Source organism: Atractosteus spatula, chromosome 5, assembly GCF_055471065.1.
Source record: "Atractosteus spatula isolate fAtrSpa1 chromosome 5, fAtrSpa1.hap1, whole genome shotgun sequence".
Classification (NCBI taxonomy): domain Eukaryota; kingdom Metazoa; phylum Chordata; class Actinopteri; order Semionotiformes; family Lepisosteidae; genus Atractosteus; species Atractosteus spatula.
In genome coordinates, this window is record NC_142710.1 from 56,466,057 (window position 1) to 56,492,937 (window position 26,881).

Genomic DNA, 26,881 nt, shown 5'->3' on the forward strand with positions numbered 1-26,881 from the left:
AGAGTGCCTTACCAAATTGGGAAATAAAAAACCCTAATCTTAAGTTCTGTCTGCATCCCGACAGTAAAAGCCAGATACAGAAATTAATTTTTCGAAGGTGGAAAAGTTTGAGAATTACTACTTCAATCCCTGGTACAGAAACCAAAAAAAGAAAAAAAAACCTGAAGCAAGGATTAATTTCACATTAGTGATCCCAAGCAAGACAGACAAATGTTAGATGATTAATAGACGTGTGCTTCAAGGAAAGATTTTTTTTTCCCTGGGCGTTTCTAAAGCTCCAAAAAGGATTTTGATCCAGGCAGATGTGCAACACTTTTGCCATGCATTTTTCTTACACAAGGATGACACACAGAGGTGACAGACACACAGACATTGACTCAACAGGAGCTCTGTGTACCTTTCTACCACAATGGGCCGAAGCACCAATACAGGAAAGCCAGGATAAGGCCGATGAAAATGGCTTGGACAGGTTGTTGCAATATGGATAGCTAAAGGAGGGAAGGGATATTAAAATAATCAATTTATGCTAGTTAACAGAAACTAGCTGTAGGGCACCAGCCTATGGGACCAAAAGGTTGGGGAGCCATCAACAGATACAACACAGATTTCAGTCGGACAAAGGCAACAAAACCAAAAAAAAAAAACATTTTACACTTTGAAGCTGTGAACCAGAACAGACACCAGAAGAAAAAGAACAATGGTTCAATAATTCAAATGGTATTCTTTTCCCGTAAAATGGAAAGACTCATTTATCCAGAGGACTTTAGTTAATTGTTGGCAACTTTTAACTTGATATCAGTGCTTAATTTCTCCCTCCTCTCACACACTGGCTGTGCTGTTCCCATGCAGGAGGCAGTAAACTCTTTCCTTAGCAGTGAAGGGAAGAACAGGCACTGTGAGAATTCAAAGCCAAGGCATGTGTGTGCATTGCGGTGCACTCTGGGCTGTGCGGTTATGAAACAGTGGGAGCCTTCACAGATGGGGGGGGAAAAAAGACAACTGCTGTATTTAGAACATTCAAAAACTCTCCTATGAAAGAATGCGGAGTACAGACTCCTGTCATCATACAGAGACACTACTACATAAAAAAGACAATATATTTAACAGTAAATAGTAATCATTCAACAGAACAGAAAGCATTAAATCAGGGGCAAAACCCTTATGGACCTGCATACAATGGTACAGATATTCAAAAATTAAGATTTCATAACGCAATTTTCTCTTCATGAGCTATGGACTTCATAATTAGTAGGGCCATCGTCAGACCAACACTATACTTTTCACCACTATTAATGCCGAATTAAGCCATTACATGAACAATACCTGAACATATCCCATACCTCCAATGTATATACAGTGACAAACAAAGCAAATAAAATCCAGCATTTTGCTGAATGTCACACTATAAAACACTTGTTACACATAAAACGTATTACTCTAGGCAGTGTTTTTTTCTGAAGATTGACAGGGAATTACACACTGCAGACAGCATGGACACAAAGAGCAGTCTACTTCAGTGGGGACCCTGCAAGAATCAAAATCTAAACCAAAAACCCGATTCTGTTCATGTTGGGACAATGAGGAAAGCCGGTCTTGATGGAGCCTCGCGTGTGTCGCAAACCCTACAATCCCAATTTGCATCAGTTGAGTTTACAGCACCATTTCATAAATCTAAAATAATCAGCACTGTCCATTCTGCAAGTGAGGTTACTTCAGTGCTTTGCTGGCTTCATCCTGCAGTGTCTGGATTACAGCGCATGAGATAAAAGCCTTCACCAGATCAGTTTTCCCAGGCAGAGCTAATGGAATTCTTTCTCAGTATGGTGATCTGTATGCATTTGTGTGCATGTGTTTATCATATCTAACCACATCACAGCTTGTTTTTCAGCTATGTTTATGATGGAAACAGACCTCTATCCACGGTCACAAAATTGTGTTCTTTTTATCCACAATACATCAGAAATTTTCACAACTGTTCAGTTTATCATTTCCAGTTTTGACTGAAAGCCATGCATTCTTAATGTAAGCATTATTCTCTACACTAGTCTGTTACATCACCCCATTCTTCATCTAAATATATTCTGCTTCTCATTTATAGCTAGTTACTTGTTAAAATACATAAACTTTCTACAGCTTTGATGTTCTATATCACAGTAACACTAATTTCTACGTTCTCCTTCACAGATCTGTACAGTATGTCAACAATTGGTCATTTTCTGCACTGGACTGAGATCAACCACATGCTAGAACGTTACATAGAATTACTTGTTGGATTATGTAAAAAAACAGCCAATTTAAAGAGAAATGTGTTTATATTGCAATCCAATGACTTCAGACATTTACATTAAGTCAAGCTCTTACACTTAACCCTCTCAATTTTTCTGAATAGGTCAGTGGCACTCAACACACAGTTGCTCAGTCTGAGCTCCTCAGTAGAGACTGAAGGGAAGCTGTATTGACTACGCAGAAGGATGGCCTCACTTACATTGCTTCCTTTCTCCTGCAGTAGCTTCAGGTTGACTTTGCATTGCTGAAGCTCATCACTGATAGACTGTTTCTCCTGCTCCGTCCTCTCATAACGTTCTTTCAGGTCAGAAAGCTGAGTCTGCGTTTCCTCAAACTGTTGAGAAAAAAAAACTTGGAACTGGAGCTTCTCCAGAGGAGAGGACAGCAGAAACAACAAGGAAGAATGCAGACAACTCGTTTTCCTTCAAACATTTTAAATACTACACTGATAAATCCAAAGCAATATGATTCGTTCTTCGTTTAATTTGATCACATTAGAAAAAAACTGTTACATGTAATAACTGAATTAAAACTTTCACAGGCCAACAAAATCTACAAAAAAAAGATTTTCAAAATAATGCAAAAAAGAGTCTGCGTAATATATTCAACATCTATAAAGAAACTAACAGGATCATGCATTTAAACCACGTTTCAAATACCTAAGGGTCACCTGGAATAATAAACCTGTTGCAAACTACCATACCTCTCTCTGCAGGCTCTGTGTGTGGCTGTCAGCTTCTGCCAGCTGCGATTTCAGGCTGCTGGCATCCTGCTGGTGCTGCTCTTTCATGGCCCCTATCTTGCACTGGAGATCCTCCTGAGTCTTCTCCAGGGCACTCAGATTACTGCTCAGGGCGGCACTGTGCGCCCGAGAACTAGAATCAAAGGACGATGGGTAATAATGATACATCATTATATTTAATAATCAACTGTTACTTTAACTCTCATTCATTCCTTTGTCCTCCCCCAGGGGGTCTGCAAAAATGTATTGGGAGTCAGCGTGAACCGGTCATAACTACTCCATCAGGCATAAGGAATGGACAATGATATTCATGTCTTTTTTTCGGGCAGCTGATCAAATTGTCCAATGCGCATGGTACACATCAAGTACCCTCAGGCCCATGTTAATGGAAACCTTTCATTCAAAACTTGTTTAAAGTAAAGGATCAAAACCAGAATAAAAAATGTATGAAGTATTCCTATATATAGTGTTTACAGCACGAGATTACAGTGGAGCTAAGTGGTAAATGCCCTCCAGTTTTGTTTAGAAGTCTTGATATACAGAACATTAAGAGCAAGCTCAAAAAGACATGCTTCAATGGAGTGTATCAGCAGTGGAATTTTATCAATTATTAATGAAGCTGCTTTGTTGCACACATAACCTGTTGTTGTATTCCGAGAACCTACAAAATGATTCTATTTTCAGAAATTAGCAGGAATTATCCAAAAGGAGTGAAGTCAGGAAAAATCAACTGGACCACACCCAACAACAGTATTTTATAGTCTTAAAGAGGTACAAAGCTGGCTTCTGTTTAAATACTTACCCTGTGAAATTAGAAGATAAAAATCACAAGGATGCCACAATTACAGAGAGAGACAGCACATTACTACTATTCCTAATGAGTATTTGCCTGGAAAAACAGATTCTGGCATTTTGCTGTTATCTAGGTAAACCTCACTCAAAGCAGGATGGGAGGGTATCACTTTGATACACAGATCGCATAATTGGTATCTTGTCCTTACTGAAGAGGATACACTACAGCTTCAGTTAGACAGTTATTGAACAATCATTTCTATTTTCAAAGGGAGCATACAGAGCAGGCCATTCTGAAAGGAAATGCTAATACACTCCAGGGTGCTACTAATAGCCAAGACTTGGGCACAGGCAGTACATAGTTACCATTCTTATTTGGGATAGCAACAGAATACAATCAGATAGCCTTACATTCAACATGCAGCCCTAGGCCTGTAGGACAATGTAATGGGTCTGACTGAGAAATGTGGCCGTTTCTCATCACTCACACCTGGAATCAGTCAAAAACCTTCAAGGGTGAACTCCCTTTTCCTGGTCCTTGTGAAGCATCATAAGATCAGAACCAAAGGCTGAAAGACAAACCAGGACAGTACAAGCGAGGACTTGATAAACTTGCCTGTCAAGCTCCTTCTCCAGCTGCTGCAGTTTCTCAATGAGAACCGCCTTCTCTTTGCGCAAAGAAGCGCACTCACTCTGCAGGCTCTCACACTCCTCCTGCAGTTTCTCAAGCTCGCCTGAAAGAATCCAATGAAACAAGTTTAATAAACGTACATTCCCGTTAGTCTCCCAACAGCTCATTTTAATAGCTCCAAACAGCTCATTTTAAACTAACGTCGAGCACAATCTTCCACAGCAAGACCCATTAGTCAGATTAATTGGAATTTAAGTTTCACAGACTAGCACAGCCTTTATTGGGGAAATTCCTTACCAATGAGACAAACTATATACTAGCTTAAAAACACCAAAATGTCTTTCAATGAAGCTCTCCTTAATCAATGTCTTATAAGCTTAAAACTGAGACAAGCAGAGGGAAATCAAAGAGAAATAACTGAAAGTGTCTTGGCTTATCTTCTGTGATGTTTGTACTTGAGTAAATCTGTGTTGTGCAAGAGGATGCAGCTTGGCCTCTTATGAAATAGGTTTTCAGCCTGTGACTGTGTGGCAGGAGTTTAATGTTCTCAGTTCCACCGAGCTATGTACCATTATTTTTTCACACTCCAGGAAAAATAAGAGGTATGTGGGATCTTAAACCACTATTAACACATTTCTTGATAAACAAGTCTTATTGCTCTAGCAGTGATCAGGTCCTCTAGCTGTAAAGGCAGTGGTTGGGATGGTCTTTCACCTTGAAGCTCGGCCGTCCTGACTTTCTGCTGGCTTTGCTGCTGGAAGCTGGCCTGCAGGGTGCTGATCTCGTCCTCGTACTTGGAGGCCGTCTTGCGCCACTTCTCCAGCTCCCCCTTGACCGTGCTCAGGTCCCCCTGCAACGCCGCGATCTCCCTCTCCCGCTCCCTGGTGGCCGCCTCCGTGGCACGGCGCAGCATCAGGATCTCCTCCTGGGCGCTGGTCAGCTCATCCCGGGTGTTGGAGATGTCGCTCTCTTTCTGCTCCCTCAGCAGCTCGATATCTCCCTGCAGCTTGTGCAGCTGGGCTGTGGTGGAAAAGGCACTTAGGAACGAACTGCACGTTAACAGAGGCAGAAATAAGATATAGGAAAGGCAGTGCCTTCTTCATTTTGGAGGTCTGATTTTCATATAAGTGACACTGTTTGTGTATTCAGAATGATGAAATCTTAAAAGACAACAAGCAAAGAATTTTAACTTTTATCTGCTAACCTATCTTTAATCCATGATCTGATATGGGTAAATATCCAATTTAAAAAATATTCTGGTATCTTATTTCACATAAGCTGACAAGTTGTCAAAGTGAAGAACTGTACAGCATGAAGTCCATGCATTGCACAAAGGCCACGCACGATTGCAACCACAGTTTTCTTTCGTTCACTGTAAATGTTCTAATATGTCTATTTGGCAACGAGTTGCATCATCGCTTAACAGAACTCAGACCTCATCTGGAACTCTTGGACCCTAAAAAGGAAATGGTAGCATAAAACATTAAAAAGGGTCTTATCTGCATTTCAAAAATGATATATTGCAATGCTGGAAATTTTCACGTAATGGACAAGTTTACAAACTTTTTAACCATACTCTGTTCCTACTGTCAACGTTTGGTTGGGTGCACCCTTTCCTGAACATCAGTCACCAAAGGGAACATTTGTTTGCTGTTTCAGTCAGATTTTTAGATTTTCGGTTGTAGTTATACTGACATAATAAGTGAGCATATGTATGGGATGTAGACCAGATGTGAGTCTGTGACAATGACCTGCATGGATAGGCAGTTAATTGTGGGTTTACAGGTAACTTTCGCCTCAGTCTCTGTTTTTATAATTTAAGGAGGCATCAGAGCAATGGACATATTGCTCCCAGTTATTTCAAGCTCTGCATGTTCATCAGCTTCTGTGGTGTTCTGACAGGACTTGTTTGCAGCAGGTCTTAGCACTCCAAGGTTTTGTAAGGGTTTTTTGTTGAGGGAAGGAGGGCATAATTAGATTGTGTTTTCCCCTTTTCCCCCAAAATGGCCAGATGACCAAATTTTCCATGTAATACTGCAATACTAAAATCACTGATTGTGTGCTCTTCTGCTCACAGTCTCAACTTCGGCTGCAGCAATTAACTCTGAAAAATGTTAAAAAGACTACAGGAAATTGGTAAAGAGAATATCCTAAGAGTTAAGAAAACTGCTTACCAAGAAATTAAAAAACTGGCAAATTGCCTATTAGCTGTAAATTTTACACCATCACAGTACAAACTGTTGATCTTTTTCACACCAATTTCACCCATGTATAGTTTTAAGGATTTAAAAATGAAACTAAATCACACCTTGCAGAAACTGGATCTGCTTTGAAGAATCCTCAGTCTGCTGCTTGTTAGCTTTTCTCTCTTCCTCCAGCAGAGCTGTACCAAAGGACACAAAATAAATCAAATTTCTTTCTCTTCATGTAATGTTCGAGCATTACAGCATCCTCTTATTATCATTAGCATTTTCATGCAATGCATAATGCCTACATAATTCAATAGACCATTTTGAAATTAAAAAAAATAATAATCTGGAAAGCAATACAGCCGAAGTGTTTCTGAAAGATCGAGACACTTCAGGATTCCCATTGGCTCCCAAAGTCCTTCACCTCAAAGACGGGACAAGCCGTCTGTTCTGAAACGTCATCCTTCTTACTTTGCAGCTCTAAACATTTCTGCTTTCCGGTCTTGGCCAGCTCCTGTGCTTCCACCAGCTCCTTGTGCAAGTGCTGGATCACTTGCTCAGTGTCTCCGGCCTCCAGGTTTGCTCGTTGCAGCTCCTCTGCAAAAAACAAAGAACACAAGCTGTTAGACAGAGACACAAATAAACTAAGTACTCTTTCATGTTGAATTCTGCAGGCAAACCAGTACAGTCTTCCACTGAAAACTGCAGATCTTCAGCAATCATACCTGTGCAGAAATGCAATAGCAGAAATAATCATTTTGAAGTTAATTTCTATCAGATTTGGAATTGCCAATGATTTATTATATCCACCCCATTTAAAATGAAGACTGATGATACCCATGTATGGCTCGGGGAGAATGAAGACATACAGAAATACTCCTCTGACACCCTTCTGTCACAGTCATTCATCTATTGTCACAGTGCAAGCAGCACAGCACTCCAAAGAGGAAATACAGCTGACCGAAAGATTGGTGTCACTGAGAGGGCTAGAAAACTCTAGAAAGTTAAGACCTTGTGTGACCAATGATCATTCTAATTCAGTGACACTCTGCCAGTTGCATTCTTTCTTTTAGAACACCCTGGTCACAACTGGCTAATAAAATGACCCAACCTCAAACCAGCCATGTGTGACTCATTGGGCTGGTGGCTTACATAGGAGATTGTAGCCTGTATAACCCAATATGGATCAAAGCACAAGGGTCACAGTTTTTTCAGAGACGTCACCTAAACTTGTGCATACAATAGCAAAGGAGACATGTATTCCCACATACTGTAGATGAAAAGTGCAAGAGCAACTATCTTCTGAATTATTTTTTATTTTGGATGTGCATGCGGGTCCACATCACAGAGTAATGCAAACAAGTCTTACTAGTTTCCTTGTATCTTCTAGACCTGAACAAAAAAAAAATACTATATTCTAATGTTCTAGCACATCCATTTTTTGTGGTCATCACCAGTAGAAAAAAAGAGAACAGAATGTGCACAGGTTTCATATGATCACACCAACCCACATCGTGATTCATTGCCCTGTAAGTAAATTGAGCTTTTTCTTAATGAAATCTGGACATGATCATCAGATTAAAAACTATGGCAGGACCTGAAACGAGCGGCTCATGCTCGAAAACCTACCAATGTTTCTGAATGAAAGCAGTTCTGAGAGGAAGAGTGGGCTACAATTCCTCCACAGTAACGTGAAAGAATTATAGGAAGCATTTGGTTGCAGTCATTGCAGCTAAAGGTGGCGAAACCAATTATTAAGTGTAAGGGGGGCAATTACTTTGTCACACTGGGATATGGGTGTTGGATAACTTTGTTTAATAAATAAATTTAATAATAAGTGTTATTTGTTCACCCAGGTTCCCTTTATCTAATAAAGTTCTGAAAACACCCAGTGTGACAAATATGCAATAATAGAGGAAATCAGGAAATACATTTTCACGGCACTGTATATATAGCTTAATGTAATTATTGAATAATTACAATACTACCCATCAAATGCCCAAGAATGGCCAAATTGCCTGTCTTGTTTGTAACATTTATTTCACATATGCCTGTTAACATTTTCCCATAATCTATGCAAGACAGCCAGTAAGTAGAAGTCTCCTTTACACAGCAACTCATAATGAGGTCAGCCTGAATACCCCAAAAACCCAGACAGAAGCGAAAACTATGTGGAAGTACATTTAAAACTGAAAACATGAAGTACTTAACATGAAGACTTGGGGGAGTATCTAACAAGCTTTGTTGTTGAACTCCATACTGTGACTTTTTAAAGAAAAATGTCGGGATATGATCCTTGGATCAGCTTCTATCAAAGGGGACAGAATAATCAGCTCTGCTTATATTCTTCTGTTTTCACAAACTTGCATGGAAGAGAACCTTTATGCCTCAAAACAGTCTAAATTTTAATTCCAGGTACTCAGTTACAGGTAAAAAAGTATGTAAATGTTGGCTTGGTCAAATACCCTTTGTTAAAAAAAAATTAATCTGCAATGTATAAAAACAAAATATCAATACACTGGCTTTAGGAAACTTTTTAGTGACATGAGTAACTGCTTACAATTAAAGCAGGACAACAGTTTTTACGTGAAAAGAAATAGTGGTTTAAAATCAACTTCAGACCATAGCTCCAAAAACCAACCATTAATAAAAATGACAGCTTGAGTATAAAAAGCAGTGGTAGCCTTTCAAATGCTCAGTAATCAGTTACAACGCTCAAGCTAGACCCTTAAATTTAGCTTCTCAGACATCTCCTGACACCAAATAAAGGTCCTTTTCATTTTTCCTAACTATAAGGGCATCACAGTGCAATTTTGATGTGGTTTGGAGACTTTAGGCCTTTTGGGAAATCTCAGCTCTTACCAAACACTAAAAAATGTCCCTCACTGTTTACAGAACAGATGTTAATGCTTATGATATTAACCAATATAGTCCCATAGAGCTTAAAAGAACAGTGTTCATACTGTCGGTGACATTTCATGCCATAAAAACCTTCTTATACTCAATCTGCCACCTACAGTACTGGCAAAAAAATATTTCTCATTTTAACTTCAGATTTAACTCCAGGACAGTGCGAGTGGGAGCTGGTATTGTAGAACCACCACCACAAAGTCATGATACGAATCAGGCCGTGCCTATCTAAGGCTACCTGGAATCAGAAAACAGTTAAGGGAAATCTTGCACAGTTTGTGAGTTAAAATTATGTTACTATTGTCCAGCAACACCCTCTCACCAATTGTGGATTCAATCCATCCAGAACCTCATGTATATTCTACATACAATACATGCGTTCAAAAAAACCAAGGACAAGAACATTAGCTTCTTAACCATCTAGAGTATTTCAAAACCAAAAGCAATTTTTTCCTTCCAACTCTTGTCAAAGCACTTTAATGAGCCCTGCAGTGCTGAATGGTCTTTTCTCATCTTTAAACCACCCAGAACAGACCCTATATTCAGAGATTCAAGACAGATATTTTTGGGATTCCATACAGAAGAGGGAAAAAAAAACTTCTGGAACCAGGCTGCATCAGATAGCTACAGCTCTTAAGATGTGGCACAAATTTTAAAAGTATTACATTTTTTTCCCCCAAACACTAATTAAGATTTACCTAGGCCCTTTAAAATAATGGCACTGTAGACATCAGTACTTCCATACTAAAAACACTTGTCAACACATTTCATATCCAAATGGCACAGAATATTTCCATAAATATTCTTCATTATTTGAGATCATGTCTATTATTATAAAGTAAAACTAGTTTTCAATTAATCTATTAAACCAAACGTCAATCACTATATCAGTAGTTAATGAGGAGTAAAGTCAACTTAAAGAAAAACAGCCTTTTTACATCTTGGTCTAAGCTACAGGCTATAAATCTCAGCATTTATAACGTCCAAGAGTCTGACATCACAATTTTAAAAGACTATTGAAAATACTTTGTTTTAAAAAAGTCTGCCAGATTTAAAAACTAAAATGTTCAGAAATCTGGATTTTATTATTTTCAGAAAGCTTCCAAATTCATTTTTGCATGATAATGTTCAAATCAGTTATTGATACGCCTGTTAACCATGCTACTATCTAAACAGTAGATATGAAACAGAATAAAGTGTTCAGTTTCAACATGTTATGGTCTTAATAAACATTATGTGCACATTTTGGTTTAATAATGAAAACATTTTTTTACAGAAGGATGAATAAACTAGAATCTAAAGACTAGGCATGGCTTCAATTACATTCTCCAAAAGACACATAATACTGAACCGGGTACAGTCATTTCCAAAGTGCTCGTGCTGTTATTTAATTTCATGCTCGTTATTTTATTGTATGCAATGTTGTTTCAGTGTAGATTGTTATCTTGCGTGCAAGTGAATGGTTTCAGAAATAATGGGATACCGAAAAGAAATCTCGGAGTTGGGAAATCTAAAATAATCCGATGGAAAACAAAAATATAAGTAATTCAAGAGGAATATTGAAAACTTTGAAACTCTTATGTACTCTACATTTTAAATCCATTTGACAGATTTTCCCTTGAGAAACCCTTTAATGGCATATGTAACTACAAAGAGCACAGCAAGATTTGTCCCTGCTTTCCTCTTGACCTACTTTTTTTCAAATTAACAGATGAAATTAATTAGGGATTCAAGCTTAATTCCCCAATTTATGAGGTGAGTCTATTAAGATTTTAGAGCATCAAAATGGTTTCAATGATAAAAGTACAAGAGCCTATAAATAAAATGGAGATTAATTACAGACCACAGTTCTGTGAAAAAAAAATACTTTGATTTCCAGAACTTGCACTTTCAGCTGTGAAAGAGGAAATGACACTGCTCAAGAAGGCTTTAGGCTTTAACCACTTCCAATTTTTTCCCCCAAATGCATTTAGTTAAGTTGACTTTTAGCATTACTTGAAGGCTTACAGGTTACCCAAAGTCATCTAGGTGCAATAAGGCTTTCAAATCAGGGAGTATGAAAATGCCTTCAATTTAAAAGTGGTATAACCTGCTCTCAAAAAATGTACTGTGACCATACTTAAATCATATTTTGGACTGTACAACATACTCAATATTACTGTGTACATGTACGAGGTACATTTTGCCATATATAATTGTGTGCAATTTAATTTCGATTTAAGAAAATGCTAGCATTTCATTAAAAAAATATTTAGTGTGATCTTTGGGTTTGTGTTTTTTTTTTGGATACCGCAGCTTCAGTTATATAATACACGTTTGAAAGACGAGTTTTGCATTTAAGCTAGTGACCTGGCTGGTATTATTTGTATTGTGCTGTATTAGTATATACTACATAGCACAGTATCTAATGAAACACTTGGGACAGAACATCACAGTTATAAAAGACAGGTTTCAAAAAGTATTTGGTAAAGTACGGTGTTAAAACAAGTGATACAAAAGCACGATAAGATTGGGATAAGCAAAACCAAAAATTAGATCAACCTCGCCCCCTTGTGACAATTCAGTGCCATTTATGAGAGAGGTTTCTTTACAAATGCAAAATTCTAATTCGGAGAAGAATATTTGAAGTATTTTAAATCTGAAAGCTTTTCGACAGAAAGAAATAAAGCATAAGATGCCATAAGAATAAAGAATAAAGCACAAAACAGCATCTTAGTCAGGAAAAAAGCTTGTTAATACTGAAAATGATTTTAAAGACGCAGACAGTGAAAATCCTCATTCTACTTCAATCATTGAATCCTGTATGCCAGAATTCCCAATTACTTTTTGTAATTTTGTAATGTACTTTCCAATTCCCCAGTTCATCAGAGAGATGAAGATGTCAATTTCAAACAAGAAAACAACAGTCCATATTAAAAAATAAATGTAGGGCATCTAATACACATTCAGTTTGTGTGTAAAAGACTAAACATTGTCATTCCAAAAAAATGACAATGTCAATATTTATTCGCAGGGTTTGCGGCTATCACACCAATGAACAGATCTGACAGTCTGTTGCATGAGCTGCCCTGTGGCACTAGGACACCTTCACCAATCAGAGTCCAGAGGGAATTTCACTCTGCTAAAGGTAACCTTGGGTACTCTACATTATTAATCACTGGCAATAGTCAAATAAAAAGGAAGGGAATGATCTAGCATGAAACACCTTTGCAGGCTGCATGAACTCAATAGCTAAGCTTGTAGGAACCACGAGTCAGATATTCACTCCATGGCACAAAACGTGAGGTCCAATTGAGGAACATGAGACAGACACCCATCACTTTATCTTTGCAGGCCAATCCCTATATCTCCATCGCACTGAAAACAACTGTTGTGAAATTCATTTTCACATGCCATTGCCCCCTCATCACAACCTGGATTAAAGCTCACCCTGACAAAACAATGGAATACGACTTAACTGCAAATATTTAAACAACGAAGTACAGAGCACATCCAACTGTTCCTAGAGGTCCAGGACATAAATCAGTAAGATACTAATATTTTGGCAAGTGACTATAAATATCAGAATTACCCTAGAAAAACTGTACAATTGAAATGCTCCTTTCTACGCTCAGTGTCAGGCTATAATCATCACTGTGGCGATATGACAGTCAGGATACTCTTCCATGGCAAAATATACAGGAATCCAATCAGTTCATTTACGTATAAATAAGATCTGGCTAAGCTCAAGAATGGCCTACTAAAGAAAGACCAGAAAACATTTTCTAGGCTGTGGCAAGGGGTGAAAATGAGCCGAGAGACCCAACTACTTGCAAATAACAGTGGCAATCAGGCAGGGAAAAATCCACTGCAGCTCCCAGTTGCTCTTATCAGCTACTAGGAAAGACATTACCTCATCACTAAAAAATCAGGGCACTGGCAGCAGGAAGACAGCAGGAACAATAAGAGAATGTTCACCATGCAATTTCCACACCAGCGGATAATAAGGTATGACTTCATTGCAATGTAAACAGAACTGGAAACCAGTCTAAGGAATGAGCGATTCAAGGGCGGATTAGACTTGGGTGAACTAACAAGTATTTGTGCTACTTATATTAACTGCAAATCAGAGCCATGGTATTGTGAAATCATAGCCCTACACTTCTTCATTAGGAACGAAAAGATCTGCCTAGTCTTTCTGACCAGCAGGATCCAGAGAAATTTAGTTTGAAGAGAAACGTATGTCTCAAATGGAAAACTATAATTTTTTTGTGTCTACATTGCAGAAATTAAACCTTGTGTCTGACAGTGTATACCCTCTGCCTTGATCTCTCCCCCAAAACATTATCTCATGTCTTGCCAATATAATTAGTAATTACTTGAGATTGTAAAAAACATTTTATCACGTCTGTATACCACATCAATCAGTATACATGTCACTACAGATGACTGTCTCTTCTTGTAGGAAGGTACCGCCACAGCACTTTTTGAAATGATAAGCCTGTCTTCCTCATCTTTTATAGCCTGTAACAAAATCTGCACCATGTCAGGAGACAAGTGTGTGACATTATGAAACCTGCTTTGGCAGCTTCCTGTAACATGAAACACTGGTACTTGATCCGATAAGTTCTGCCCGTCAGAATGACAAAGATGCCAAGATTATCTATCAGTTGTCCATGAGAATGCAGGTAAAAGACAAATCATGAAATCATGAAATTTTATTATATACAAATTCTATACTATTATAGAATTATATACAAAGCTAAAATGACTTATTCAACAAAATAAATTAGTCCATAGGCAATTCAAAAGATGAACAGCTAAACTTTTAGTTTTACATAAAGTAGATACAATGTAATTTTGGATAATTCGGTTGAAATGTTTTTCCAGACGAAGACTAATCAGCAGCTTAAAGTTAAGATGTTACAACTAAAATAGCTTTCTACTCTCATTGATGTCTACAGAATGGCTTTTACTGATTGACGCAAAGGCTAGAGTCGGTAATGCAGTTTAAAACGGGGTTCACCAGGAGAACAAATGTCAGTCTGTTTGAAAAAGTATTCCCATGAACATTAAAACAGCTTCACATCTATTTGTCAACTGAAGTAGTTAAGGCTTACTATTTTATTTTTTAACATTGAGTTACTGGTGTTGTGCTTGGGAAATATTCGCATAGGGTATAGGCTGAAAAATATATTATAGAGGTGTAATTTATGTTCAAAAATGTACCTGAAAAGAGAAATTAAAGAGAAAAAACACTTTGCCATAGTTTCCGACGGTTTTTAGTGCCCAGGATACATAGCTTTCCCGTTGAGTGCTTCATTCAATTTCCCTCACTAATTGCTCCTTAATTGCATCAAATTCAACAAATATGCTCAGTGAACCCAAAATAACAAACAAGATATGAACATCAGCTCTGTCCTACTTTCTACATCACTAACGCAAGCAACCACCACTGTAATGTAATAAAAACGCACACAGTGTGCACCAACAGATCAGCTGAATTGGAAAGTGAAAATCTGATAGTCACAGTAACTAGAAATTCCTTCTGATTCCTGTTTAAATTCAAGTACATCCCAGAGAACTCTTCTCTAACACAATACCATATATAGTCATGCCAGAACTCGCAGCTCATGTCCACACCCCACCTCAGCATTCCCTGAAACCCTGCTTCCCTTTTTACTAGATTACATTTTACAATGTAAAAATACATTAGGATTTCAGAGCATTTAGTTGTTTACTTATTCTACATAACATTCATTAAGTCATCAGAAGAAGAATTAACAGGTGCTTAACAGGATTTTTGTCATTCTGAATGTCAAAATGTTCACATTACCTTTTAATAAAGTAACCTTAGGCACAGGCTCGTTTAGGTCTTGCTCATCCATTTGCCCGTCTGCAAAAGAAAAAAAGGTTCAAAAGAACTGGTTCGGGAAGGCTAAAAAATCAGATTTAGCAAGGATGAAAAGTCCGTTTTCATACGACAAACCCTATATACATCAGCCTTTTCTGTACCTTAAATCAATCAAGAAATAAAAACAAATACAAATTGCTATTTAGAAACATCCACTTTGATCAGAACAAAAGTGACAAACTAGTGTATGCTGATTTTACTCTTGTAAGGAAGCATTTTCAGGTTCATAGTGTGGTCATCACACACAGTAATATGTTGCTGCAACCAAAAGCAATTATGTACATTGGCTGGAATTATAATGTGATAGCATCAAATATTCAAAATTGTCTAGAAGAAGTCAGATTAAAAGCTTTACCTGTAGTGTCGTCACTGCTTTTATCCTTGCTGGGACTGAGTGTGTCTGACATGTCCGATTCTTTTGCATCTATTTGATTTTCTGGGGGGAGATAGAAGACACCATTTTCAAGGGGTAGCTGAAAGTGAAACCTGATAACATTTGTCAAGCTATTTGGCTCAGAATTACTGCACTGGCTATAAATTACGTTGCAAGGCAAATTGGAGGTTTAGGAATGCCTATTTTAAAATGCTGCTCAGTAGACTGGGATTCATTTATTGTTTGTAGTACTGTAACAAATGGTTTCTCCCTACTTGTTCCAGGTCCAGCGCTCCTATTCACCACACATGGTCACATATCCGATTTGAACTTCCAAATGGGAATACAGCTGCATGCTAAAATAGCCCAGGCTTTTGTTCAGGGCGCTCAGCGGTTTCGCTGCCAGTTGGAAACTGATGTTAAAACGACTTGTTCATAAAGCTAACAATACCGGAACATAAAAAGAGCTACGCTTCAAGAAAGACTGCAGTCACTGTCGAACACTACACAGGACTCTGCTGTAACCAGACTGAATATCCAACCACTCGGCCAAACTGAAATGACTTCACAGGGAAGCACCTGTTCTGATCCTAACCGCTGTGATAAGATTTTTGTTCCCCCATGCATCTGTACTTTTCCAATTCCCAGTTTTAAGAAAATACCATTTAAGAGAAGAAAATTGTACAATACAGCATGAAAAAAGCTTTCACACCATGTGTGAAACTGAAGAATATAAAATGCCATTACAGATATAAAAAACTCCCCACAAACCTACAATATGACTTATCGCAGACTTCAAGAAACAGGGCACCTTGTAAATAGATTAAATCAATTAATGTTTACGCAACTCTTTAAGGTCCTATCCTGTGCTGCACTGACACGGATCATGTCAAACTTATATCGCAGAATTTTGCTGGTCGCCATGTTCTCTTTTTTTTTTGCAATGGAAAAAACCATCCGAGCACCTTGGGATTTTGAACAACTGTCACATAACGTCACTGGTGAATGACCGTTGACAAACTCCTGCAAAATTCCATTAATCCCATCTCCATTAATCTGCTCCTTTAATCCCCGATGGATTAGCAAAACAGGAGCAGATGCCTCAGCAGCAGCAACAACTGCTTTCTGCTCTGTGAAACCAGGCCATCCTTTACTATACATCTGAAGATGACCCCTAACTAAAGTACACACATGTAATAACTGTAGTCTCTGAGGATATCATATTCATTAGTTATATATTCCACTGAAAAAAATTTAGAAGGTCCTATTTTTTAAGTACAAAAATAAGATCTTAATACATTTTTTAAAACACTAACGCCACGGTTCAAAATACAAGGACACCGCAACACACTTGGTTCAAAAAGCCATTATTAGTGTCCACACAAACAAGAACAATAGCATATGTCTAAAAATATGCTTTACACAGACTGAGGGCAAAGGTACATTAAAATTCGATGCTTGCTGTGTAACATAGGTAACATATCTAGTTTAGATTAACTTGTTTAACAGCGGTCTAAGACTTATGCTGTAGTTTTCAGCCACTACTGTGAAGAACGCAGTGGTGCCCAGAACCAAAGATTTTTTTTAATCTAAGTTCTAACAGTGTAAAATACTATTACAAAGTTAATCTTCTCTAACAGTAGTACTTTAAATATTTAGCAGTGCCATATATTGTATAGAAAAAGGTAAAACCTCTTGGCCTAGAAATGAGTGGTTCTACATCATGCAAGACAAAACCATTCAGAAGGACCCAAGCAGAACTTCCCATAATGCCCTCTTCCCCTATACTACCATGGCCAGAATGACACTGCTGGAGACCAAGGTAACGGAAAAGGGTTAAGGCTAGTTTCACTTTTGGGCTTTTCTTCTTGGGACAAAAATGTGCTACAATACAACCGTATCCGTTGCTGTCATGGGGGGACTAAACTTTTCCACCATAAGAAAACTTTGCGATTGACGTTGCCAACACTTACATTTTTGCAAAATTTGCTTCAATTGGCCTTCCAGCTTTTCATTATATTCCCTACTCTAAGGCATATTTTCTATGGTAAAAGTTATAGATTAGCTATCCCTCTCAGCCCTCCTAGTTCAACAGTAACACTTATCATATGCATCAACCTGCCAATCCAGTTATTTAGAATAACTAAAAATGTCTGATCCTCCATCTCATTCATGTGTTCTGCTTTAAAGATGCAAATGCTCAATTAAACATTAGAACTTAATTCATAAATATGAATATACTACTGTTTTTATTAAGTAATTAGATCTAAGTCACAATGCTGACTTAATTTAAAAACCTCTATGGTCACTGGCAACTGTTGTGCAGGAACTGCTGCAGGCGCCTGGAATGAGATACCCCAGCCACGTTGTTGAGAGGACACCCTGGATTCCTTTCTGAAATATCTATGTGATCCTTAGAACAATTAGTTAGACTAACCAATTAAGCAAACAAGATGGGCCCATCTCATGTGGGTAAACTTAATATCCCACCCCAAACCTCCCACATCCCACATAAACAATATTTTTTTCAGTAAAATATAAAACGTGCAGTGAGCAAGCAGTGTAATGAACATGAAAACAAACCTTTTAAAAGCTTATTTTCTTCCATAACTTTCAGTAGATGCCCATCATCTATAAGTTTGGCTGTTGAAAGAAATAAGTTAATTATACTTTAACTGAAAAGGAGATTCTTCATTCAAGCCAACCAACGCACACAAAATGCATTCGTTCTCACATTTTCTTGGACGCGTTTTCTGCTGTGCTGATGGAAAACTTACTTAAACATACTGTTGCTTTTATTTTCTAAATGCTAATATGCAGGCCTTGAATGGAACACTGTCAGAGAGAAAGGCAGGAAGAGAGTGGGTTATAAATATATTTGGCCCAAAAGGCATGAACGAGGTCAATGCAATTAACTAATTTCCTGTAAAACCAACAGGGAGACTTATTACTTTGAGCAGAACATTTATAATAAGGCTGAACCAAAAGAAGAATTCTGGCTAAAAATAACACAGGACCTAAAATGCTTACTAAGTCATCTAAAAAACAAATTTCCAAGTTTCCACTAATGGAATGCTTGCATAGTTCTTACCATTCATGGTCCTCACTTTTAAACTAATCTTATCTTACCTTTGATTCTTTCTGGACTGCTTAAATTATTTTCTTCTGTAGTCTGGTTATTTTGTAGATGAGCATCAATAACTTCTATATGCAAGCAGAAAAAGGTTTAATATTAAAACCCATCCAGACAATAACTAGATATCTGTAAACGATAACACATTTAAGCAGTGGACATTTCTAATGGACAACTAAAACAAAAATTCCAGAGTTCAGGAAATTTGTTTAACGAAATCAGTAAGAAAATCAATATATATTTCACTGAAGTTGCTTAAACATTGCTTTAACAATCATGGTAAAGAATGGATCTGAATCTGATGTTTCAATCAAAGACAGTAATTTACCACTCTGAAGGCTAATCTTAAACTTAAGGTCTTCTAGACAAATTAGTGTAAGGGTTTTTCGAATCAAATAAGGTTTTGTACATGAAAAAGCAAGTGTGCTGCTTCATACACATTGCAAGATGTCACATTATTTGAACTGGGACCCAGTCAAATTTCATAGATCCCTTAACTAACAGGAGTCATAAATAGCAGCTGTAGAAGAAGGCAGAATTCAAAATCCAATTATAGAAAGAGTACCCCCCTGTTTCTCTGACATTGCTGTATAGCATATCTAGAATGCTGTCTTAGCCAAACTGATGTTAAGAAAGGGATCCAAGGAGATCAACTTACCTTCAAAGTTGGCTATCTTGTTATGTGAAGAATCAACTGGGCCTTTCAACTGCTTTACAGCTGTGGGAAATAAAGAATGCAATTGGACAACTATCTAAGGTCAATACTCCTTTGTATTTTCTCTAATTTATTTGCAATGTTTCCTCCCCTGCCTCCAAACATAAAAAAGGAAACTGAAAAACAGTTCAAAAACAGAAATTTGATTACTTTAAGTGAAATGTTTTCTACATTCACACTGAATTTCTAATGGCATACTGGCACAAATCTACTTTGGAAGGCAGAGGTTTACATTTACTTTTTTAAATATCACAATATCAGGGTCTATGTGAAATGTATTCAATTCAATATTAAATAAGTCACTTTTAATGTGAAGTTGTTGTAAAATCTATATTCCTTGTTCTCTAATCTTTCTTTTATATGTTACTTTTGATCACCAGTTCTTCCGGTGGTACTAGCTATGTCTTCCACATTACACCTTTTTTACAAGTAATCCTCTTTGTCAAGACAAAGAAAAAGATACAAAGAGGAGTCAACATCCCATTAGCGTATAATTTTTGAATCAGAACACCAGATTACTGCTGTTCAAGAAAAAAACACAGAATAATCAGCAGATAAAGAAAGGAGGTTTGCATAGTGATCTACAGAAAGCCAGTATGCTGTTTATCTAAACACAATAAAAAGGCAATAACACAGAAGAGCAGATGTCACAATAATCACAGAAGAAGAACCATTAATTGGTGGTATTGTCTCTACCACAGGATTGGAAGACCTGTGGAGATTCTGGAAAATATTCTGTTCACAAATAAAAGATATATATATTAGAACATTAATTTTAAACCACCTTAAACCACATCATGCTTAAAAAAAATCCAGTTTCATGACTGGCCATGCAAAGGCACGGTTACTTATGCTTTCTATTATTGAAGAAAGTCTATATGTGCTCATTGGTATGCCAGTCAAAAAAACTAACAGATTCTACAGCAGGAAAAGGCCGCATTCTTGTAGACCACTATTGTCGTCCTTAACACAATGTGTAGCATGTTATTTCCCTGGAAACTGGAAAGGTTGTGAATGACACCAAGCTCCCTGAATATGTGCCACATTCCCAGAATAGAAATAGCACAAAGACTTGATTTGATTGTGAAAAGGACATGGATAAAGAACAGTATGGAAGATTAAACTAAATCTACAGGTAACACTATATTCTCTATGATCCCTAACAACCCCCCCAAAAAAATAATTGTCTTCAGTGTTGCCTGAAACTGTGCTTTGACAAAGTGTATACCTTAACACCACAGATACAACCAAATATTGTCTACAAAGCGCACACAAAGCTCTTACTGCACTTGGGACAACCGTTTTCTTTGTCCTTTATTTTTTAATGGTCTTAGCCAAATCCAGTTCCACACACAGGACACATCTGTATGACTTCTAGTGGTCCAAAAAAGCTGATGTGATGGGATGCTGGCACCCATTTGTTCTTCAATTACCTGGCAACTGTGGTTTACAATAAAGTCCTTTATGAGTAACTTATTACCAATCCTCAACTTAAGATACCTTCACCGTGTACTACTAAAAAGATGAATTCAGGAGCAAAAGCAGTGAGAACAAACCTAATGGTGAGTTTCGGCAACAAATGCCATCATTGACACAGGAAATTTTAACAGCATGTGCAAGAAAAGTCTCATATTCCACGAGAAATTAAGTTAAAAAATAATTATAACTATGCTTGACTATAATTCTCTACAACGTGTTACTGAGCGAAAGCTCTTTGGCAAAGAAAAATACAACTTGGTTTATTTACTACATTACTTTTGAGCAGGACAAGAGTATTGTTTTCACAGTCAAGCTCGCGATCCATGCAGTAACAAAGTCAAACGTATTGGACAAAATGGTAGTTGCAAAGAAAAAGTTAGATGTTCGCTCATCTCAACCATTTTGGAGAGATGAATATAGATTTGTTCAATATAAAGACCATGCTGTTTTTGCTCTCTGTGCGTAGATATTAATGACATACTGTGACTAGCAATTCTTGCAAGATACTGATATTCAGATAGAATTCGAGAGGAGCTGCACTGCCTAAAACTCATCCATGGCACATCTATAGGGGAAAATATAGCTAAGACACTTATTAATCTTTGAGGAAAGAGGAACTGACATCAAGAAAATATTTTCTGTCACGACGGATGGGGCCCCTGCTTTCATCGGAATACAGAAGGGCTTCGTAAAGATCACTGCCAATCACATTGGTCAGCCCACAGTAAATTTTAACTATTAATTATCAGGAAAATCTTTGAGCCAAGATTTTAAAATATGAGTTAATAAGGTGATGACTGCAGTGGTGAAATTTCAATTTGCCTTGACACACAGGCAGTTTCAAACTCTGCTATGAGAACTCAGCAAGGGACAGCAAGGGCAAGGATCAAACCAAACGATTCATTTACTCATTTTTGTTTTATCATATTTTAATATTCATGTATAAATCAAATTGTAAGCAGTGCTATTATTGACATTAAAAAAGTATCCAGGCACGCAAATCTGTAAGACAAGCTAACTCACTGCATGTGCCTTCTGAAAGGCTGCCAACCCCTTACCCCAGACTAATGGATGGAAGTGTAGCTCTTACACATCTTGTCCAATTTTTCAAACATACAATTACATTACTGTTCACTCCAATTTTAGGGAAGCAATGGACATTTTATGCTGTACAGTGAAGACAAAGCAAACTACCCTTGTTTTTTGGGGGGTAAATTATGTGCATCTAAATTCTTTGCAGTAAAAGCCTTTAACCTTCCTAGTCACTTCAGGCTTTTTAACAGTGCAAATACTTAGGCATGACCTTTGTGTTTAAATACAGAATTAAATCACAGTAGATGGACTAATTTCCACCAAATGTACATTGGGGCTGACAGCTCTGTGGAGTTTGATCACTAACTCTGTGCCTTATAGAATTGGCTAAGACACTTCCACTAGATGAATCCAAACAGTCTTAACAGTTTTAAATACAATTTGCCATTTAAGAAGTAGTTCTCTTTTTTTCCTACAGTGGCAGATCAAAAATATATATTGTGCCAACCTTCTGAACCTTGAACAAGGCATACAGACTATTAATATTACGAATATGTTCCTTATTTAGTTATATCTATCATCTCTATAATCTCTCTAAAGTAATCTATGTTTAGGCTTTTACTTGACGTTCAGCTGCCCTGTAACGTGATGTCATGTCGCGCAAAAAATTCATTCCTGTGCCATTTTTTAATCCTTTTCTACTCAAAGGGCTCCAAATGCTTCGAAGAATTAAGTGTATTTTTCCATAGTGAATGGAAACAAATGTTAGTTCACTCATTTGTGCTTTAGGTGGCACTGGCCTCTGAAAGCTAATTAATCCCAAAGATGCAGTCAGTACAAAATGCTGGCTGGATCCCTGTTTACTTTGAAATGGATCCTGAACTTTCTGTAGGGGATTTTGATGTCGTAATGCAAGGTACAGTACATTCAAGGTCAAAACTCAAAGTGTGAACGTTTTAAGAGACAAAAGGTACCAGGGTAAAAAGTATGGAATTTGAATAGAAAAACATGCTTTTAAAAAAGACAAAGAGGTGGTGTCATGTTGTCATCTAATTATCCTTGTATCAGCTGTGAGAAAGCAGTTTTACTTGTCACTTTTATTATCCCCCACCTGCTGTAAGGAAAAATTGCAGCCCCTATCCTCAGCTTAGTCAAATTTGTTTTCCACTCTGTTCCCTTTTTGTAAATTCCACTCTAAAACAGTACAACATAAAAATAATAGTTTGCATATGAATCTTCCATAATGTTGTGTTTTTACTGATGTATATCAGTTTCTGCTTGAATTTGCCATTTTAAGAATACATGTGATTAATAATTGCTTCTGATAGTTGACTCAAGAGTAAACATTAGATTTTATAGCACTAGCAAGAATACTCCAGTGTATTTTTCAGTACTGTGAAAAGTACTTCTTGGCTATCACAGCCAACAAACAGATCAACTACCACTGCAAAAGTTCTGCTCTTACACTAAATTTAAGTTCCGCTTCAATGATGGGTAGGACTGTGGGCTTTAAAATTTCAGAGTTCTGTACATCCCTTTCAAGGTGTAGCTGACAAAGCACAGTTTCATCTTTATTCCATAACATGACCTCACATTCTCAACTCTTTGAAAGTGCAAAACAAATAGGAGTTTTACATATTACCTACTTATTGCTCACCAATACTACAGACAAAAACTGTGTTATAAATGAGTCTTACCCATCATACATAGCAATAACTACTGTTAAGGAGGAGAGTTAAACAGAAAAAGACCTGACCAACAGGGAGTTCTTAAATATGCCTTGAGTAAAAAGGATTTTCACATTTTTAAACAAAACTAGACAGCATTTATAAGCCTAATCTTTGCAGTTTGCAAATTACAACTCTGGCCAATCAGATGTAAAAATTATACTTGCATAAAAGCCTTCATTTGGAGTCCCAGCTGCATATAGCCTTACAGATGCAAGGCATTTATATTAAGGCAGGAAGTATATTAACAATTGCCCCTTTACAATCCTCTCCTCATTAATTACAGTTGAATCAGAGCAACTAGAAAAGGCAGTGTAAAGAATACTGTGTACTCACGCTGGCACTCAATGAACTGTTGGATAAAAGTGCAGTCCCCTCCACTCTTTATAAGAAAGTGGTCTAATAAAGAAAGAAAAACCTTCCATTATATATTAACATTAACCTCTCACAAAATCGAAGTTCAAAATGTACTGTAAAAATGAATAAGCCAAACCTACAGCAAACATTTAATGCAACCAGACAAAGATGTACAGGCTAGACTGAGAAACAGACATGACAACCTGTTGCCTGGCATTTCAAAATGTCCATTAAAAAGGCTCTTTTGGTATACTTCTACGCTGCTTATTAGCATAGAAAATTCAAAACTGAATTATTAAAATATATTCTGATTGCTTGAATATTCTTGTCTCCAATTAATTAATGCTCTATAACTCACTGTCCACAATATAACTTAGGTTGTGGTAACACAGAGCTTTACTATAACAAATACTAACATTTTCTATCATTTTCTTACAATTTGTTTTAAGAAAACATTGTAAAATACAGTTCTGAAGAAAATATGCTCTGGCTTTTAACTCACACCTTTTTTATACAACATAATATTATTATACTAAATTATTATTGCTTACTTAACTACAGAATGATCTGTACTTTTCTCTCCTATAACCTTGGTTGCATGGCTTTAGAGTGTCTGCAATTCTGTGATTCTGGCCTGAGACACTTGGGGACACATAGTTGCAATGATTTTAATTAAAGAATTAATGTGCTGAAAGGCAGTGGTGAAGAGAATGTACCTGAACAATGATTTGCTGATAAATGTTACTGGAATAAAGTAGCCTGTATTCACTGGGCGTTGTGCAGGCTTTTGACACCCCAGTCTTGTAAGTAATCAGGTGACTCATTCAACAGATGTGAAAAGGCAACAAGGGGACAGATGCCAGGTGATCCATTATCTAGGTCACTGACACAGACATTGCTGTAACGCTGATTAAGTGAAACAAATTTTTTCGTTCTACAGGAAATTGCTTGTGCCTTCAAGGGTACAGCTGTGCATAAAAAGGAAGACCCAGGCTGACGAATATCTGTTAGATCTGCCTCCGCCAGCTTGGCTCTCATTTATAGCCACAGGTCTTTAAGCAGGTAAGATGTAAGACTGCGTGGGCATAATCTGAGACAATACATAGTAATAGGTGTAAAATGCAACTATTTGACTCAAAGGCACAATAACATAGCTCTGCTAAAAAAAGCTTCCATTGATCCTAATGTATTGTAAAGAATAGGCTTTATCGATGGTGTTCTAATATTTAAAAATGTACAGTACATATAAAATATGGTATTGAAATAACATATTACTATGCATATTTTTGTTCATGTAAAAGAGGACAATCGAAATGTAGCACCATACTAAATTACGTATTACCTACCTATTTGTCACATTAAATCAAACTCCAGTGTGAGGTACTGTATTCTCCAGTAATTCCAAGATTTTTAAAACTGGTCTGAAGGGCTACTATACAAGGCCAGGACTTTTAGCAGATGACAGTTAAGCAGTTTACACAATGCAAAGCATTAGTGCCAGTAAAATGCTCTTACATCTCAAACATCTTAACACACTCTTATAAAGCAAATATCATGTATACTAACTACATTTCAGTGTTTTGGTAACCCATGGATAATATGAAGGATTAGGTAATTTGCATTTTTAGCTCAACATTTTCATTAGTATTTTATGCTGCTAATTTTTCGTGAGTGCATTGTACTACATGTCTTCTAGCCATGAGGCACATAAAACATGAAATTCTCAGCACCTCTGCATTTAGGGGAAGCAAGATGATGCACACCTGAGCAAGTCCCCTCCCAAAAAATCCTGTCTCTAACAGATGAGTTGAAGGAATTCCTACAGAATAATGGTATCTACTTATCTATTTGCAAACGTAACAAAAATAAATGTTTTTATATCCCGTTCTCAAAGTTTCTAACAGCTTCATCAGAGTTAATAAACTTTAAAGTTAATGCATTAGACAACCTCAGACTTCAATCGTCATGAACAACGAAATTGATAGATCTGACAAAAATCTTCAGGCTCATTCACGAGGGGGATCTTTGCACTTCAAAATCTTGAGCATGTGTGTCTGTATGTGGTGATGTTTACATGCTCTGGAGGCATGCAAACAAGTCAACAGAACATAGAAATAAAGCCTACAACCTATTACCAACATTCCTTGATATAATGAAAGAGATCACAAGCATCTATAATAATATAAAGTCAGACAAGGTAATGGGGGTGTCCATATACAATACATCTAATTTGCATAAGGCACTAATATAGGTTTGGGAACAGTGTGTTAAAATGTACAAAAAAAGATTTACAATGCTTCATATCACAAATGCAATATAATTAAACTGTTGGACTTTCAGTAATCATTACTGGTTAGAGCAATTGCTGGGCTAAACTGCTGACCTCACAATATGTTTTAATATTATTAAACCAAGAGTCAGTATTTCCACAGCTGTCCTAGGAGCTAATTTATAACCAGTGAATTAGGCACACAAAGCTATTCCATAAATCTTTCAAGTTACTTTGAGCATTTAACAATTTATCCTGAACTTCAAATAAAATCTTACTGTACCAATGTTATTTGTTACAATGGTAAAAACTACTTCCTGTTTAAATACTAGTAGAAAAATGTGATACAAGCA

The 26,881-nt window shown here is 37.1% G+C and overlaps 1 protein-coding gene across 5 annotated transcripts in view; it reads right to left on the reverse strand.

Annotated features, from left to right (window-relative positions):
- Positions 1 to 26,881, reverse strand: part of slmapa (sarcolemma associated protein a) — a 68,622-nt gene that overhangs the window by 2,989 nt on the left and 38,752 nt on the right. For 2 of the 5 annotated variants that reach the window (XM_088915433.1, XM_088915437.1), the window contains 12 exons: positions 24,239 to 24,301; positions 19,608 to 19,667; positions 18,946 to 19,020; positions 18,400 to 18,459; positions 15,799 to 15,879; positions 15,366 to 15,425; positions 7,112 to 7,237; positions 6,760 to 6,834; positions 5,166 to 5,471; positions 4,437 to 4,554; positions 2,990 to 3,161; positions 2,486 to 2,620 (listed from right to left, as the gene is read on the reverse strand). In XM_088915433.1, coding sequence (XP_088771559.1) covers positions 2,486 to 2,620; positions 2,990 to 3,161; positions 4,437 to 4,554; positions 5,166 to 5,471; positions 6,760 to 6,834; positions 7,112 to 7,237; positions 15,366 to 15,425; positions 15,799 to 15,879; positions 18,400 to 18,459; positions 18,946 to 19,020; positions 19,608 to 19,667; positions 24,239 to 24,301 — 1,331 coding nt within the window. Of the gene's footprint in view, positions 1 to 397; positions 489 to 2,485; positions 2,621 to 2,989; positions 3,162 to 4,436; positions 4,555 to 5,165; positions 5,472 to 6,759; positions 6,835 to 7,111; positions 7,238 to 15,365; positions 15,426 to 15,798; positions 15,880 to 18,399; positions 18,460 to 18,945; positions 19,021 to 19,607; positions 19,668 to 24,238; positions 24,302 to 26,881 lie in introns of all 5 variants that reach the window. The other 3 variants (XM_088915434.1, XM_088915436.1, XM_088915435.1) reach the window with 3 other exon arrangements.